Source organism: Uloborus diversus, chromosome 8 (assembly GCF_026930045.1).
Source record: "Uloborus diversus isolate 005 chromosome 8, Udiv.v.3.1, whole genome shotgun sequence".
Lineage (NCBI taxonomy): Eukaryota > Metazoa > Arthropoda > Arachnida > Araneae > Uloboridae > Uloborus > Uloborus diversus.
This window is the reverse complement of record NC_072738.1, coordinates 3,214,211-3,231,906: the sequence shown is the minus strand read 5'-3', so window position 1 is coordinate 3,231,906 and position 17,696 is coordinate 3,214,211. Positions and strand designations below refer to the sequence as shown.

The window sequence follows — 17,696 nt, the reverse complement described above, 5'->3', positions numbered from 1 at the left end:
AAAGAAGTTATGATATTTCTTCCCTTTTCCTGTCACTGATAACCAAATAGTACGATGAAAAAAAAAAAAAAAAGAGTCGCTTCGCAGTACCAGCTTCGGTTATTTTCTTTTAGAAGTAAAGAAAGAGTAATTTGTTAAAAGAGCAGGAGAGACTTTTTCTTTTCATCTCCTTAATATTAAATTCAATCAATCTTTATCACATTTGTATTGAATTTTCACATCAGCGTTTGGCAACTTCGTAGTAATGCTAAGCATGTTTACAAAAAATATTTGAAAAATACGTGAATTTTACGTTTTTTCAGGACCTTTCTATTTTTGGCAGTCGGTATTTTTACTGGGGAACTATTCGCGGTAGTAGTAATATAATTTCCCCCATTAGGATTGATTTCTAATATGAATTTGGAGTTGTTAGGTATTCCATTTTGGTTATATAGTATTTTTCGTGTGTGACATTTGACGTTTGTGTATGTCATGTATTGTTTTGTTCCTTTTGTTTTGTCCGGTTTTCATTTATATTTCAAATTTTCTTTCAGAATCCTTTGGACAGAATTATCCTGAAGTAAGTGCTCTATTTTTATTCTATGCAAATAAAATTTTAAAAAAAGTAATTTTAGTGTTTAAATAATTAGTTTTCTTGAAAATATGAATACTCTTTCTTTACCATTAAAAGTGAAAATTTGGTTGGTATTCGGTACGCTTTTATGAATCACCTTTGTTCCAAAGAGTTTGGGTTCAATAAGCAAAATTTTTACAAAATGGAATTCTGCACTCAGTTTAAATGAATGCTATTTATTTTTTAGAGAAACATGATAAAGTATTATTTGTATTATGCCATTTATCCTTTCGTAGCATATAATTTTCGAATACTTAATTTTTTTTTAAATTTTGATTCTTTTTTTAAGCAAAGAAATCAGAGATAGTAGAGTCAAATAAAAATCTTAAATCAGAATCGATCAAGAGTTAGGAAAGCAGAAAGAACTAAAAAGGGGGGGGGGGGGGGCAAAAAAAAAAAAAAAAGACTGACAAGCCATAGAATTTTTAGTGGCAGCAAAAAAAAAAAAAAAGTACAAAATTTTGCTAAGGCTGGTTTTCAGAGCATATGAGTGGAAATTGATGCAAATTTAACAGCTTAACTCACGTTTTTCTTAACATTTCGATGAATTATGTATACAATAACTTTCTCTAAAGAAACACTTAAGCACAAATTAGACTTACTTTACCGCGAGGTATTTTGAGATGTCACAAATACTTAGTAATAATTTCACTAAGCAAGTAGCACAATTCATTTACGAATATCTAAATAATGAATACATAAACTAAAAGTTCGTGCTTGTGCTAAATAATGTTTCGAAAACAGATATATACAAAGGAAAACAAATAATTATGATCTGAAAGTTTTGACTCTTCTGCTATTTTTATAATTTCTAGTTTTGATTGGAAAATAAAATAAATAAATGAGCCATAAAAAGTGGGGGGCAGTTGCCTCCCCCCAAATTGCCGCCATTGGTTGACCGAGTTAGTTCCAATGTTAAAGTGTCAAATTTTTTCAACAGATCACGCTTTTCAAACAAACTAAAGTCTTTTTGTTTTCCCTTTTCCATGGCGTGACGCAACCAAATCAACAGGCAAACAGAGCTTAAAATATAGTCAAATGTGTGGAAGTCAATATTTTTTTCAACACCACATGAATCGTTTTGAGAATTCAGCTTTTATGCTGTTCTATCTCCTATCTCAGTAGCTGTTGGAAACTAGCTGGTACCTCAGAGGTTTTCTTCGATTGCTAGCGCCAATGCTCATAAGCCTCGTATTTTTGTTTTTTCCAGCCTTACTCCTTTGCGCCCGCAATAGCCTAAGCAACATAGAGCATTCCTCACCCCTTGAGAGCTAACAAGCTTGAACTTGGGGATTAGGAAACAACGATTGAAATGAAGAACAACTGGGACAATGAGAGAGGAATTAGTTTGCATATTTGCTTTCATTTAAAATTTTCCTTGCCCCCTGGAAAAGTTAGACTAGCTGTCATTACTTGATGAGCAGAAGAAAAGGGTGGGAAGTTACTCACAGGATCAGCTATTGGGCGATTCTCGAAAAAATGTCCCTTTGCGTAACGCTAAACTTTTATTTTATTCAAGTAACTATTAAGTATGGGATTAACTGTTATCCTTTGATAGTATATTAAAGCAAGTATTATTCCTCAACAGCATTATTTTTTTAAGGTTTTTGGTTAGCTGGAAAAAATAAAAAACTTAGCATTACGCACGGGACATTTTTTCGAGAATCGCCCTATTCAGCTGTGCATTATAGCTTTTGATAAGGTACCGCATGTTGCTCTACTTAGCAAATTAGCTGATATAGGAATAGGAGGGAAAACTTTCATTTGGGTAAAAAACTGGCTGAACGGAAGAAAACAAAGGGTAGTTGTAAGGGGAAATTACTCTAATTGGAGTGAGGTTTTAAGCGGGGTTCCTCAAGGATCAGTGTTAGGGCCTGTTTTGTTTATTGTTTTTATGAACGATATTCACAAAAATATTTCTGGGAACATGAATTGTTTTGCTGATGATGTCAAAGTTATGGGGACTGTAGATAATGAAGAACAAGCAAAACAGCTGCAAGAGGATCTAGATCATATTACGGAGTATGCTGATAAATGGTGTATGGCTGTTAATGTTGGGAAATGTCAAGTGCTACATTTAGGGCATGGAAATAAGTGTACAAGTTATTATTTGCAAGGTTCAGTCATTAGTCAGGCAGACAAAGTTACTGATCTGGAGGTCTTAATAAGTCAGGATTTAAAGTTTAGCCAACAGTGCAGCATTGCTAGTAACAAGGCCAATAAGATGCTTGGGTTTATCAATAGATCTATTTCAAACAAATCTAAAGAAGTTCTTCTGCCCTTATACAGAAGTTTGGTAAGACCTCATTTGGAGTATGCTGTTCAGTTTTGGTCTCCTTATCTTAAGAAAGACATTAATGTATTGGAAAGGGTTCAAAGGCGAGCTACAAGGCTAATAAATGGACTTTCTCACTTAAACTATGATTCCAGGCTTAGAAGGTTAAAAATGTACAGTCTTGAGCAAAGAAGAGACCGAGGGGACATGATTCAGTTGTTTAAATTTATTAAAATGAAAGATGTTACGGGGCTGAAGTTTAGCACTGAAAACAGGACAAGGGGTCATTGTTTTAAGCTATTTAAATCCCAGGCTAACATGGATATTAGGAAAAATTATTATTATAGCAGGGTAGTGGAACCTTGGAACAGCTTACCGGAAGAGGTGGTAATGAGCAAGGGAGTAGATAGTTTTAAGAGGGCCATTGATCTTCACTGGGGATTGTAAATTGACTAGGACCAGTCTAGTTGGGCCCAGAGCCTGTTGCTGGTCGTCACTTTTGTATTTGTATTTGTATTAAGAGAGGACCGAGGAGCAAGGTCAAACATCTGAAAATGACTGTCCTTGGATGGCACCAAGTTGAGTTGTTTTGTAACAGTTTAGTTTCCCCCCTTCTTTTAATCTTAATGACAGAAAAGTGAAGTTCGAATTTTATTAAAAGAAAGTAAGGAAAAGGAAAAAGCACTAATACAAATTAGTGGTTTGAGGGAAATTGATAGTTATATGTGTTTGATTCATTTAAGCAGCACTTGTGATTCAAATAAGCAGCAGTTTTTTCATATTAATGCTGCAATTCGTTCTGTTTTTGACAATTTAATTCAGTAAAGCTGCTGATTCAATTAACCACTTATTCATTTAACCCACTCTCACTATATGAGAAAGGCGAATGATTGTATAATAAAGGAAATGCCCGGATTTTACATTTTACAGCATTTTTATTCATCATCCAAACTTTTCAATATTGACTCTAATGTTGCAAGATGTTCCTTCAACTCACTCTTTAAAATTAGTTACTCATCACATTCAAGCTGATTCTCCTCCCCCAATTAATTTTCTTAATTAACTTTTTCTTCTTAGGAGTTTGATGGAGCATTAGACTGCATCAGCATCGCCATAACTTGTGCATTCAACCGACATGGGACCATCCTCGCTGTGGGCTGCAATGATGGCAGAATTTTCCTCTGGGATTTCCTGACCAGGGGAATTGCCAAGATAATCTGTGCACACATCCACCCTGTGTGCTCGTTGAGGTAAGAGTAAGATATATGCTAAAATCTTTGTTGAATGTTGAACAGTGTCAATTAGTAAGTTAGGGATCACAGATTTTGCGTTATAAAAATTTCAAAATTATATACTGTATATACTTGCGTGTAAGCTGAGAAATTTAGTTAGAAAAATGAAAATTAAATTTTGGGGGTTAACTTATATACGGGGCTGAACTTCCAAATATATTTCCCGCACAATTCTTGGGGAAAAAAACATTTAAAAACGTGAATATTTTCCCAATTTTATACCAACCCTTTAAAGCAAATGCTATAAAAATAAATACTTACACATTCTGCTATAATTTTTCGTGGTCTGGCTGTGAAATAAAGACTAAATAATTACAGTGGACGGCCAAATATGAACAAAGTGCGGGAATCGTTTTCGCAAATTTTCCCGTACTCATCTCTTTAAAAATAATATAATATGGCTACAGCTACAGCACAAAACTTTATTGATATTTTTTCCAAATAAAGCAACTAGTAACAAAAATCGTAACAGCAAAATCGAACCCTTTACAAAAATCGCAGTATCAGAAATGAACCCTTTTTGTTCAAAAAAAAATAATAATCAGACGTTTTTTAACATAAACTTGTTCATTACCCTTTATTTTTTTCTTCATTAACATTTCAAATTTAACAGCAAAACGTTCCCAACTTTTTCAGAAAGTAGATACTCAACTTATACGCAGGTTTTTGATTTTTTCCCGATTTTCCTCCTAAAAGTTGGGGGTCGACTTATATGCAAGATCAACTTATATGCTAGTATATATGGTAGATCATCTTACAAATTTAAAAAATAGTATTCAAAATATAATAACATATTTGCATATCAGAATAAGTTATAGCTAAAGTGAATCTTAAAACTCAAAGTCATTCATTTTCATTCACAAATAAAAAGGCTTCTTAGTAGAGCATGATCCTGCACTTTGAATTTTCAAGGACAATCTGGTATTATTTTTTGTTGTGAATTCTATTTCTCTTTTGAAAGCTCTGAATTAAGGCGACAAGGTGAGAAACAGTTCTAAAATTAACTTGCCGGACAATGTTTTGTTAACAGTACAGAAACAGTTTTTTTTTTAACTACATGACTTATTGTTTACTCCTGAAAAGTTAATGTGGTTTACAGAATTGCATTACATTGTTGTATGGTTTAAAGGTATTCTATTATTTTTTATTTTCCTTTACTTATTTCATAATGTGTTATTACTTTCAGTTTGTGAAAAATTCAAGTGTTTAAAGTTACAGGAATGAGATTTTTCAGGCTTTTACTGAAATTCCGGCTTTTTCTGTTGGCTTTTAAAACCTTTCCTCCTTTTTTTTGCCTCTTTCAGCCTTATTTTTCTCAAAAATCAGAAAAAAAAAATGATTTTTTAAAATTTTCGGTTCTTGATTTCTTATTCTTTCTATTTTCCTCCTTTGAATCTTCATCCTCCGTGATATCTGCCAAAGACGTATGTTTTATCATGCCAACGACGTGAAACATGTTCTGTGCCGAAAGTTGCATGCTTCGTTTCAGATTTCAATCTTTTTGCATCCTGCAAGTATTTCAATTATTTTTAATGTTTGGTGGTATTTTTACTATGTACTACCTTGTATCTGCTTGTTTTATTCATCATTTCAATAATATTTTTATTGCTTTAATTTATTTTAGAAGAAATGTAAAAGTCAATCAAAAAATATGGCATAGCACCCACAGTCTCGAATTTTATTGAAGCTTGGCATGGTTTCTTTTTTTATGTATTTAAGAAAGTAAAAAATATTTATGGTGAATCTCAAATGGTTTAGGCTTTACAGCCCGTTAAAAGTTTTGAGATTTCATGATTAGATGAGGCAGCTGCAAGTTGTTCTTTTGATTCCGAAATCATATTAGGAAGTTTTTAAAAAAAAATTTTTAGGTTCCAATGCAAGGAAAAAGATAACCAATCGTTTATATTCATATATGTTTATTTATTTTCAATTCTCACTACAAAGGGTATGTTCTACCACATAAAGAAATTTTAGATTTTTCTCTCTGTTGAAAATTTTTACTTTACAAACAGACTTAATTTTAAAATTTATGTTCTCACTCGTTCAACACTAGAAACTCAAACATTTTTAATGAAAAAAATGTATTTTTCTAACACGATTGTGTGATGCAGCCAAGATTGACCTCTGACTCCCCCAACCCTTTGTTCAAGGATTCAGGGGTAAGAAATTGTTGCCTCTTTTTCATAAAATTTAGATTTATTTAGGAATAACTCTTGCAAGAAATGGTACAGTGCAGCAAATTGTACAAAATTATTACTTATGCTTGATTACATACGTATTACCTTTGAAACTGGTACATTAGTCATTTTTTATTGAATTTTTGAATATCATGGCTTCCAGGTTCTATTTTGATGCAGTTTTGGATATCGATCCTTCCTCGAAATTTTAAACTTAAAGCATGGTGCTCATTAAGAACAGAAAAAGAAGTATGTTTATATAACCTATGGGTTAAGAACTTTGTCTTTTGTGAACATTATTCAATTATTTTTCAGCTGGAGTCGAAGCGGTCACAAACTGTTCAGTGCTTCTACGGACAATAGGGTAAAAATGTGGGAAGTGCTTACCGGTGAATGCCTGTTTGAATATCGGTTCCCGTCTCCTGTCCTTAAAGTGCAGTTTCACCCCAGGAATGAGTGAGTCATCAGTTTTTAGCTTCTTTCTCTTCAGCTGCTAATACAGTATGGGACCCCAATTTGAGAATCCCTAAGTCCTAGAGACCCAAAACCCAAAAGTTTTTATTTATTTATTTTTTTTTCAAATTCCTAAATAAAAAAAAAACTTTGAATGTTGAAAATTGTTTACAATTGACTATTACTTATTAAAAACATAGTATTTACATCTTCTTTTAACATTTCATCGATGCAAAATGTTATTCGTAATATTAGCATTTTGGTGTAACTGTGCTGCAATCTTTAATCATCCGCTTTCAATTTATGACGTAGCTTTTAATTTTCGAATTAGCATACAATACAAAGCATATTGAGCAAAAGTACAAAAATACTTTTGGTCTGAGTATGATTCATGTATTGTATCAATCGTCAAAAATATATAATGCATAACAATCAAAAGCAACATTGGCGGATCATATACCAAAGCAACATATCCTTTTTTTTTAAAGCATACCAAAGTATGCTTTCATTGAGATTGATGAAGAAAATAAAAAGAACTTTGCCTCGTACATGAGCGGTATTCCGGAATAACATCCCTAACATGGCAGAATATAACTTGGGTATTTTATGAGTCGGGTTCTAAAATTCAGAAATTCTGAAAACCCTAAAGGTTGCAGCCCAAGCATTCAAGATTTGGGGTCCCATACTGTATCAACTTTTGAACAGCTCTCTGACTCTCATGTGTGTTATTTGGATCATGAGATAGTAATTCTTCAGTTGAGAACTAATGCAATTGGCACTGATGCAGTTAGTAATTCTTATTTGGTTGTTGATGCTACTTGAAAGAAATAAAATGACCCTAAAGAATTCAAAGTACAAATGGAACCTTAAAGTTAGCAAACTGATCATCTTTGTATGACCTTTGATTATTGTAAGTTTGCAGGCTTTAAATCTTTTTCTTTGTTATTGTTGTTTGTACTTTTTAATTATGGTGTGTTATTTTATTTTCCTTATTTTAGTGCTAAGAGTTTGGTACAATTTACAAATTGATGCTACATCTTGACCATTTCTTTGAAATAGTGAAACAAATTACGCTACTGCGAATGAAAAGTGCTTGCTGTGGTATATAGTTGATGTATTTATATAATACATATTCAAGGATTTTTTAAAAGTTTATATATGAAAATTGTATGCTGTATTATAGCTTAAAAATTTGCTTGTTCTTCAAAAAACATGACACCTTTCACTAGCACAGGTTCACTATTGTGCGTTTGGAAAGAGTTGCAGAAACTGTTATTTCCTAATTGAAAAGGTATTCTAACTTTGATGTCATAATGATCTTTCTCGAGGGCTTAAAATAATAATAAAAAAATATTCTGATCGTAAACACTGAAAGATATGTAAAAGTATTAAAACATTTACAACTAAGCATGAAACTATTTATAGTAATGAAAGTATAAAGCGATTGTTTACAAATTTCTTGCTGAGGCTGTGTATATTCTTCTCCATAGAGAATTCCTTATTCATTTCAGTATTTAAGTATTTTATGTTTCAATTTGAAAAATATGTGTTACACTTTAGTTAAATTTTGATTGTTGTTAATTTATGCTCAGTAGAAATTTAAATTTTGGAGAAACATGCTACATTTTAATGAACAAACATTTGCTTTAAAGAATAGTATTTGTGGTGGCATTTGGTACTTCAATATTATTAATCAGTCAGTTTTTCAGTTATTTTAGTGGTAAAATAATATTTAAATAGGTTAATTGTGTGTTTTGCATTTAACTTGTTTCTTAGTTAGAAATTACAGACAGTGTTGGGCAATAATCAATTGTTTTTTAAATTGCCTTGTTAATTGATTAAAAAAGTAATTGCAATTAAATTAGTTGCAATTAAACTATTAATTGCCCTTTGCAATTAATTTAATTGGGTTAATGTACATTATTCATTTCTCACAATTAAAATAATTTCAATTAATTTTTTTAATTGTTTTATACAACAATTAAAACTAACAATTAACTTTATCGGTACAGCTCAAGGTACAGAATCCAAAGTATTATTCAATTTCGTTTTTTCGTTCAGTGCTGAGATTGTTTGCTCGCCGCATGAACTAGTCTCGTCTAGGCAAGCTTTTTCCACACTAAAATGTTTGTGTTTTAATTAAGTGTTTTAAATTTGTGTGAATCATTGTTTTAGTTTAACTTATAACAGGGAAGGTGAGAAAGAAGGACATAACAAGGGACGTGAGGTCTCAGAGACCGCTCTGTTTTATTTATTTATTTTTTTAATAATGTACTAATTAAGATATATTTCTGAAATTTCTCTCAGAAGTTATTTAGACTTTTCTTAGTAAAAAAAAAAAGTAGGAAAAAAAATGGTTTTGAATTTTTAATTGAAGTATACCTTTTCTGAGGAAATTTCACTGGAGCTATAAGATTTTTTGAGAATAGTCATATTCTGCAGTAAAATATTTATTGCTTGTAATAAAGTTACTGTTGAACATTGATCTTTTATTAGTTGCCAACATGTGTATTTAAATAGTTAATAATATGGTACCCGTCCAGCGCCCTCATCCCAGGTAGACCTGTCGCCTGTACAGTATATTATACAAAACCAACAATTTTTTTAAGAGTCAGTTTTAATTAAAATTACCAAAACAATTGACAATTGTTAATTGTAGCAAACTAAAATTGTAAACTACAATTAACAATTAATTAATTGTTAACTGTAGTAAATTGCAATTAACAAGTAATGAATCGTTTGCTGTAATTTTACTACAATTACAATTGATCAGTTGTTAGTTGTTGTGGTTACGTTTACCAATTAATCAATTGTTAATCTTTAATTGTTCATGCAATTAAAATTTGCCCAACTCTGGTTGCAGAAAAAGTAAATTTTAGCTTGTGTTTTTGAAACCCATCAAATAGCAAGGATTCAAGCCTATTTGCATATTTTGTTATACAAAAAGCTTGGAGAAAATTATTTTCTTTTTTTAGCTACCTATTTTCCTCTTTTGCCCTTTTTTTTCTTCTTTTCTTGAAAAAAAGAAAAAAAAGTCAGAAAAAAAAAAAGGTTTAAAAAATGTTATATATATATATATTTATATATATATTTTTTTTAAAATTCCATTTCAAAGAAAAGCCTCGAAATTTAGTTCAACGGTGCTTTAGTGATTCTACAAGCAAAAAATATTTTTTGACCACAACAAGATTTAAAGATGAAATTCTTTTCATTTTCAGCAATTTGGTGTTGGTTTGTCCCATGAAGCATCCTGCAATACTCATTCACACAGACCGAGAGGATGAGCCGCACTCCCTGATACCTTTGGATGATGAGGTAACAAAGTCTTTGTTCTCTTAAAAGGTTATGAGGGTCAATCCATGTTCTCTTTGTTGGGTCTCTGTTTTGTGAAAAGAAAAATCCGTACTTTACCTTTACAGGTTGACTTGCTGATTTGTTTGCTTACTACCTCGGTGAACATTTAAAAAATAACATAAACATCGCCACCATTTGCCTTCCACTTTTCCTTATTTTGCATTTTAAAAGAACTTTTAGTGTTTATTAATATGTTGGTATAGTTTTTTAGCTGTTCATTTAACATTTTAATGGATCTTTAAAAGTAGCTGTATTTAGTTGCTGTTGGTGCAGTGCTTTATTCAAGCTCTGCATGCTATTTAATTATTTGTTTTTTTAATGGCAGATTATTTACACTTTTATTGCTTCATTTAATAATTTAGTGGATAATTTTTCATCTAAATGAATCTTTTAATAACCTGCTTTTTTAAAAGTTTTTTAAAAAGACAAAATTACATTTCTATGTAATTTTCACCAAACATGTTGGAAATGAACTGGGAGATGCACAGACATTTTGGATCCGGTCACATATGACTTTTACGAGTTTATGTTGTTTACCTTTACTTTGTATTTCACTCCTCATTTAAAAATTCCTGGGCCCTCTTCAGACTCGGATTTGAGCCAACAGGTGTCCCTTCTCCCCCCCCCCTGTGCTTCTGGAAATGAATAGGTTGAATAATAATTGACAAGATGAAAGATGCATTATGTGACACACCTATAATGGAAAAATAGTAAAAAAGCCTTTTTGGGATTTTTCTGTTTTTCAAGAAAAAGACTATTTCCCAATTTTTTGAGGAGAAAAATATCATTAGTAGCATTTTTTGTTATCACAATTGAATATTCCCTTGTTGTAAAAATGCCTGATGAATAGAGAATTTTTTAAAAAATTTTAACGTATTTTTCTGAAATGATTTGTTGTTTTTGTAAAGAATATTGAGTAAAAAGGCCGATTTAACAATACAGAATTTTGTTTAGGGGCCATTTTGGTGGTACAAAGTCATTTGAAACAGAAACGAAAGTGAATCCGATGTATGTCTGAATCCACTTTTGAACAACCTGCATTGCCATTTAATTCATTTTCTTTGTCTTTGCCTTTTTATTTCATTAGATATACTTTCATTTTGAGTTCCAAGTTTGACAAATTGAATTAGCGCGATTGTTCAAATGATTATCTTTTTACCAAGTACGCACCTTAATAAATGCAACATTTTCCCAGTTGTGTTCTGTAAAAGCCCTTATAATGTTGAAAACTCTACTCAACAGTCAATAATTTATGGGTCTCTGTGGGACACATGTCATAATTTCAAGTGACTTGAGTTTTGAAAAGTAATTATGAGACATAAAATGAATTATGAAAATAAATGTGAACCGAATGCTTGTGAATGATGCTTGAAACATAGACTGAAGATGAATAATAACAGTAATATTTTCATTTGATCAGAACACCTTTTTTTTTCAAGAAATATAAAACTTGAAGCATAAATTTAAGAAGCTACCACAAGCTCAAACCTTTTTAATACACATTTACCTTAATTTTTTTCCACAACCAAAAAAGTTTCATCAAGTCTGTTTGCAGTTGTCTTTCTGCACTAAAATGGTAGTTAGATTCTTTAAGCTTTAATTAAAGGAACAAAGTATTAAGAAAATAACTATGTCAGACCTGCCAACTCTGCCATTTTTCAAGCAAGACTCCAATTTTTTGCCCCTCTCTCCCGGTTTTACATTTAAGTATCAATTTCTCCCATTTTTCTTTAGATTTTTACTTTATCATTAGTTTTTCATGGTTTATCAAGATTTTAATTTGTAAAGTCACACCCTTGCTCCTAGAACTCAAAAGAGGGTACTGTCATAGCTTCTTGACTCTTTCAAGACTCAATGGCGCCATACATCTGTATAGCATTTGTATGCTTGTAGGGAAAAGACTTAGGCGCATTTTGTGTAATTGGGCAACAATCTTTTAGCATCTGTTTCTGGGTTCTCTTTTCTGAAAATTTCCTGAATTATGTCCTGTACAAAACTAAGTCCTGATTATCCAAGTTAATGTGGATCACAGCTGACTCAGGTAACCAAAAAACTCAATTAAAGCTTGGTTGAAGATTATAAAAAAGGAAAGAAAAAAAGTATGATGAAAATAATTTAACAAATATAAAATTAATACCAGTACTTCACAGGCAATATGCATTATACTTAAGAGTTTTTAAAATAAAAAAAAAGTGCTTAATTGTTCTTTGTAAATCAAAATATTTGATAGCTCGGTTAAAGCAGAAACTCGGATAATTGGGACTCTACTCTACATTTAATTTTATCATTTTGTTATTTAGGGTGATGTGAACATAGTTGGTTCGTTTGACCGTAAGGGAGCCCACGTTTATACTGGCAATGCTAAAGGAAAGGTAAGTTCTTGTTACCCATAATTTGCCTTTGGTTTTTGAAATGATTGTTTTCTCAGATTGTATACCTGTTTCTTTTTCAGATTCTAGTGTATTCTATTCCTGATTTGGTGCTCAAAGCCTCCTTTCGTGTAACCACCGGTACCTCAAACAGCACCTCCATTAAATCGATAGAGTTTGCTCGGAGAGGAGAGTAAGTGTCCGTTTGAGATTTTATTTTGGGGAGCTTAAAAGTATGAAAATATATTGCACAATATTACCGTATCAACCTATATCAGCCAGCATGCCTCAAAATTCAGGGTTCGCTAGGTTTTCAATAACCCTTGCGTGGCTCTCTTTCTGGCATGCCAAAAAAAAACGAGGTAAGAGAAACGTACTCATTTTAGAGTAATAAGTTTATGATTAACATAAAAAAAATGTAAGTTCTATACATTGTCTTACTAATATTAATAAATGGTTCAATTGTGTAGAAATAATAACTAACAAAGTTATTTTTATTATTTTGATTAGAAAATCTTAACTGGTTGCGTATACTTATATTATTATTATTATTGTATGCTTATTCCTTTTCATCACTGTAAGAATTATTATGCCGGCTCCACACTCTCCCAGAAAAGCACGAGAGGTTTTTTTTGCCGAGAGATCTGTGACGTCATGGCGAGGGAAGCGTTGAACGAGAGAGCCGTTCACACTCTTGGGCGAGGTGTTTGCGCACGCAGAAGCCGGTGATGTCACGAGCATTCGCGCGCGTTTCAACTGTCAATCCGCTTGGTTGTTTACAAAATGGACCACGAAGTAGATGCAGATTTTGCGATGTGCCTGTATTCTTTTTACATACAACTACCTACACATTTACAATACCAAGAAGGCAAAAAAGAAGTCGAGGAAGAAGAGATGGTGGTTGACAAATATGTTTATCCGCTATTTTTATGAAACTGTTTTATGACAACAAATGTGAATTTAAAAATTAAGATTACAACCAAAAATGGCCACAATATTATACAATTTAGTTATAAAAATAAAATATAAAGATCTGTACTCATGATTTTCATAGCATTGAATTGCACTGTGCGGCAAAAAAAAAAAAAAAAAAACCCTTCGAAATGTTTCTGACATTTTGTCGGCTGATTCTTACGTAAAATGACCCCCTGAATCCGAATATGACCTCCGTTTTCCTCCTATACGTCCCAATTTTATTAAAGTCCCCCCCCCCCAAGTTTTTTAAAAATTTCCTTAGTTTTAGAGCAAGTTTTTTTTTTTTGGAAGTGAAAGGAGCTTTATATTAACTGCCAATAATAGTTTTGATGGGGAAGAAAAGTTCAAAGTTCAAGATTATGGACACGGATCGCAAAAAGGGGGATTTATGATGTATACCCCCCCCCCCCCCAATGTTAGAAAAATAGCGAAAAACGATCTTTTTATTCTGCTTTTTTAAAAAAGATGTTTGTAAAAAAAATTTCGGTGCAGAATGAGAGTTATTAGACTCTCTTCTATGAATGACTCCTATATCCAAAAAAATTTTCGCGATGTAAAAGAAATTTAAAAAAAAAGTGTCTTGTGCATGTGGCACGTTGCATACGAGTTGAATCGCAGGTTTTCATTCCAAAAGACATTCTTCTGGCTGATTCTAAGGTAAAATGACCCCTTGTTTCCAAATACGACCACTTTCCCCCCATCTGGCCCCCCTTTTTAGAACTTCCCATACCCCTCCTCTGATTCAGAGCCATTTTTTTTAAAATTTGGAATGGGAAAAGAGCATTATATTAACTGTAAACATTAACCGTAAGAGATGTCCAAAGCTCAAAATCTTGTGCATATGTGGCAAAAAGGAAAACATGGGGGTAGTCCTCCTCCCCCCAAAAAAAACACTGCGCAGCAAAAAAGCCTTTCAAATGATTCTGAGGCTATTCCGCCTGATTCTTCTGCTAATTGACCCCCTGAATCCAAATATGATCTCCGTTTTCCTCCTACACGTACAGATTTTTGTAGAAAATCCCCCCTTTTTGAGTTGGGGGGGGGGGGGCAAGTTTTATTTGTTGCTACATATGCACAAAATTTTGAGCTTTGCACATCTCTAGTCTTTCAGGGTAATGTTAACGGTTATTGTAATGCTCTTTTCCCACTCCAAGTTTTAAAAAAATGGCTCTGATTTAAAGAAGGGGTGGGGGGGAAAATCTAAAAGGGGGGCGAGATGGGGGAAAGATGGTTGTATTTGGAAACAAGGAGTCATTTTACATAGGAAGCAGCCAGAAGAAATGCGATTCCATGCATCAAACCTTTTGCTTATTTTTATGATCCGTGTGCTTTGCGTTCCAAATTATAGGCTCTGTTTGAAAAATTTCCAAAAATTTCAGCTCCAAAGAGTTGTTCCAAACCTAATTATTAGACATGGCGAACTGCGATTTGCTTTCTGAAAACCAAAACAAAGCAAATTCCGCGCGGCGGACAGATGGCGCTGCAGTAGCCTCTCGCGCTCCTTTGACTCGGGAACAATTTACCGACATTTACTGGAGGCAACGCGAGACATTCGCGAGAGACACCAACAGGCGCCGAGTTCCCCATCCACAATCTACCCCTTGTCTTGTCTTGTGCTCTCATTGGAGAGTGTGGAGCCGGCGTTAAAAATGGTGATAATAATTAGGGTTGTAGTGCAACAAATTAAAAATTCCTTTTTCAAATCTATAGTAATTGAAGTCATTCCTAAGACTTTGATTATTTAAATAAATAAATTTAGTTCAAAGATTTTTATTTTACACTTTTAAGTATGCTTAATTTAGTTTTTAGTACCACTAATCAAATTTGTGGAATGTTGATATAACATTTTTAAGTAATTTAAGTATATTTGAGAAATGAATGGGGACACGCCAAGAGATTGACTTTCCGGTTAGTAAAAAAAAAATAGGACAAAATAAATGAGTTACTGTTTTAATAGGGATAAAATAACATCAGAAAATTTATTTTTAACTGTCCAAAAAAAAAAAAAAATATATATAGGCCAAACAATCCTTGAGTTATTCTCTTGGGACATAATAATGTTAGGATTTTGGAGAATCCTCCAAATACATTTATGCCTGGGTAGTGCATATACTATAATATTAAAATTTAAAAAAATCCCTATTGTATTTCCAATATATGTAGGCCCTCGATATAACAATACATCCTCTGCAGCAATATATTTCTTTGGTCCCCAAAATATTGTTATAGCGAGGTTTTACTGTATCAGTATTTTCATTTCACAACAACACATTAATTTTTCAAAAAATATAACTGCATGATAATGTAACAACTCATTATTTGTTTACATAAACAGAAACTTGGCAGTGTTGCTGTGAACAAAAACCAAGACAGACATAGGAGTTAGTTATCATCAAAATTTTAGAAATTCTTGCATCTTGCTTTTTGTTCCTACAATTGGTTTTTTATTTTCTCCTTTATTTTTTTTACTTTAATTTTACCTATCCACCTCATGTACTTTTCATTTATTTTAACCTAGTTTTAAATTCTGCTCTGTATTAAATTTTCAGCTGCTTCCTAGTCAATGCGGCAGATCGCATTATCCGTGTCTACAAAACGACTGAAGTTCTTTCTTGTGGGAAAGATGGAGAGCCTGCTCCTATTCAAAAACTGCAAGATTTGGTGAACAAGTACGTACTGTTGTCAAATTGTTATTCTCGTAACTTTTCTCATAGTATCCCCCCCCCCCCAAAAAAACCAGTTGCACACCAAGATCTTTGTGCATAATTTCATTGTGGGAGGTAAAGCTAAACCTTATTAGAAGTAAAGATATCTGAAGTAACCATAAGTTACTTTAAGAGTGGCATTCTGTCATTTTGCGTTTGTCATCAGGACACAGAATGTGTCCTGGTTCAGGGGTGTTAGTTTTCCGGGGCTACCCCGGATTTCCGGGTTTTCCGAAAAAGCATTCCGGGTTTCCCAAAATGCTGTTCCGTGATTTTATTTTTTGCGCATTTTCTCCTCCTTCCCTGCCTTGCGAGCGCCAAACAAGAGGCGAAGGGGAGACGAGACCATGATGTCTAGCCCGGTTTCTGTAGTCGGCAGTTCAACGAGAAGAGCTTTAAAGCCCCTCCCTTTTTCTTCCCCCGCAAGCGCATTATCGTTGGCGCAGCTTTGAATCCTCCTAGGAGGATATGTCTTGATGGTAGGGGAGAGGGAGGGTAAACATACGTAGACAGAACGGAATTTCGGAATCACTCCACTGATGAGGGTAGCGTTGTTCGTCGTAGTTTGATAATAGCCATTTTGTCTCTTGTGTTCTCGCTTCTACGACTATGAGTTCGCTCTTGTGTTAAGCTTGCGTCTTCTATTAAGAAAATGAAAATTCTTTCCAAAGCGGACGATATTGCAGAAATTGAAAAAGGACTTAAAAATAAATTCCGATGGGAATGGCTGTCGAAGCTGGATCAACGCAACGAGAAAATAAGTGTTTGGTGCAAAAAAATTAATGAAGCTGGCAAATGTTTTTGCATTTGCTGCAACACTTCGATTAAATACAGTAATGAAGGGTTAAAATCCTTAAAAAACCATTCGGGTACAAGCACCCACAAACAAGCCCGTGAATCAGTTCTCCATTCTCAGGTTATAAATGCACTTTGTCCTGTTGGCGGGAGTATCTTCGAAAATGAAGAGGATAAACGTACTCTCGACACAGCATCAAGAAAAACAAGAGGCGAAGCTTTAATACTGAGTTTTATAGCGGAGAACTCGCTTGCATTTTCTTTAGCGTCGAAATTAATAGAATTATCGAAAACCTTAGCGCTTGATATTTCCGCTTTAAAAGCTTTACAATTATCAAGATCGGCAGCAGCTTACAAAATGAAATATGGACTTTCCAAAACGATCAAAGATGAACAAATCGGAGAATTAAAGACTTCATTCTTTTCTCTAAACATAGATGAAAGCACTAGCAGGTCCTCTGATAGCGTATTGGCAGTACTGGTACGATATTTTTCTGAAGTTCAGAGTAAAGTGGTGCTGCGTCATTTGGCCTCTCTGAAGTTATCGGCTTGCAGCGCAGAAGCTGTGTATAATGCGTTCGTATCCCTTATGGAATCAAATGACATACCATGGAGAAATTTAATAAGTGTTTGTTTGGATTCGTGTAATACTATGCGAGGCAAAAAAAACAGAGCTGAAACGAAACTT

The 17,696-nt window shown here is 33.2% G+C and overlaps 1 protein-coding gene across 1 annotated transcript in view; it reads left to right on the top strand.

Annotated features, from left to right (window-relative positions):
* The first annotated feature begins 272 nt into the window (after positions 1-272).
* The window catches only part of LOC129228193 (retinoblastoma-binding protein 5 homolog), an 85,511-nt gene continuing 68,087 nt past the window's right edge, over positions 273-17,696 (top strand). Inside the window, exons 1-8 of the mRNA XM_054862860.1 lie at positions 273-412; positions 534-559; positions 3,966-4,138; positions 6,673-6,813; positions 10,029-10,125; positions 12,465-12,536; positions 12,617-12,726; positions 16,058-16,177. Coding sequence (XP_054718835.1) covers positions 394-412; positions 534-559; positions 3,966-4,138; positions 6,673-6,813; positions 10,029-10,125; positions 12,465-12,536; positions 12,617-12,726; positions 16,058-16,177 — 758 coding nt within the window. The 5' untranslated portion in view covers positions 273-393. The remainder of the gene's footprint in view (positions 413-533; positions 560-3,965; positions 4,139-6,672; positions 6,814-10,028; positions 10,126-12,464; positions 12,537-12,616; positions 12,727-16,057; positions 16,178-17,696) is intronic.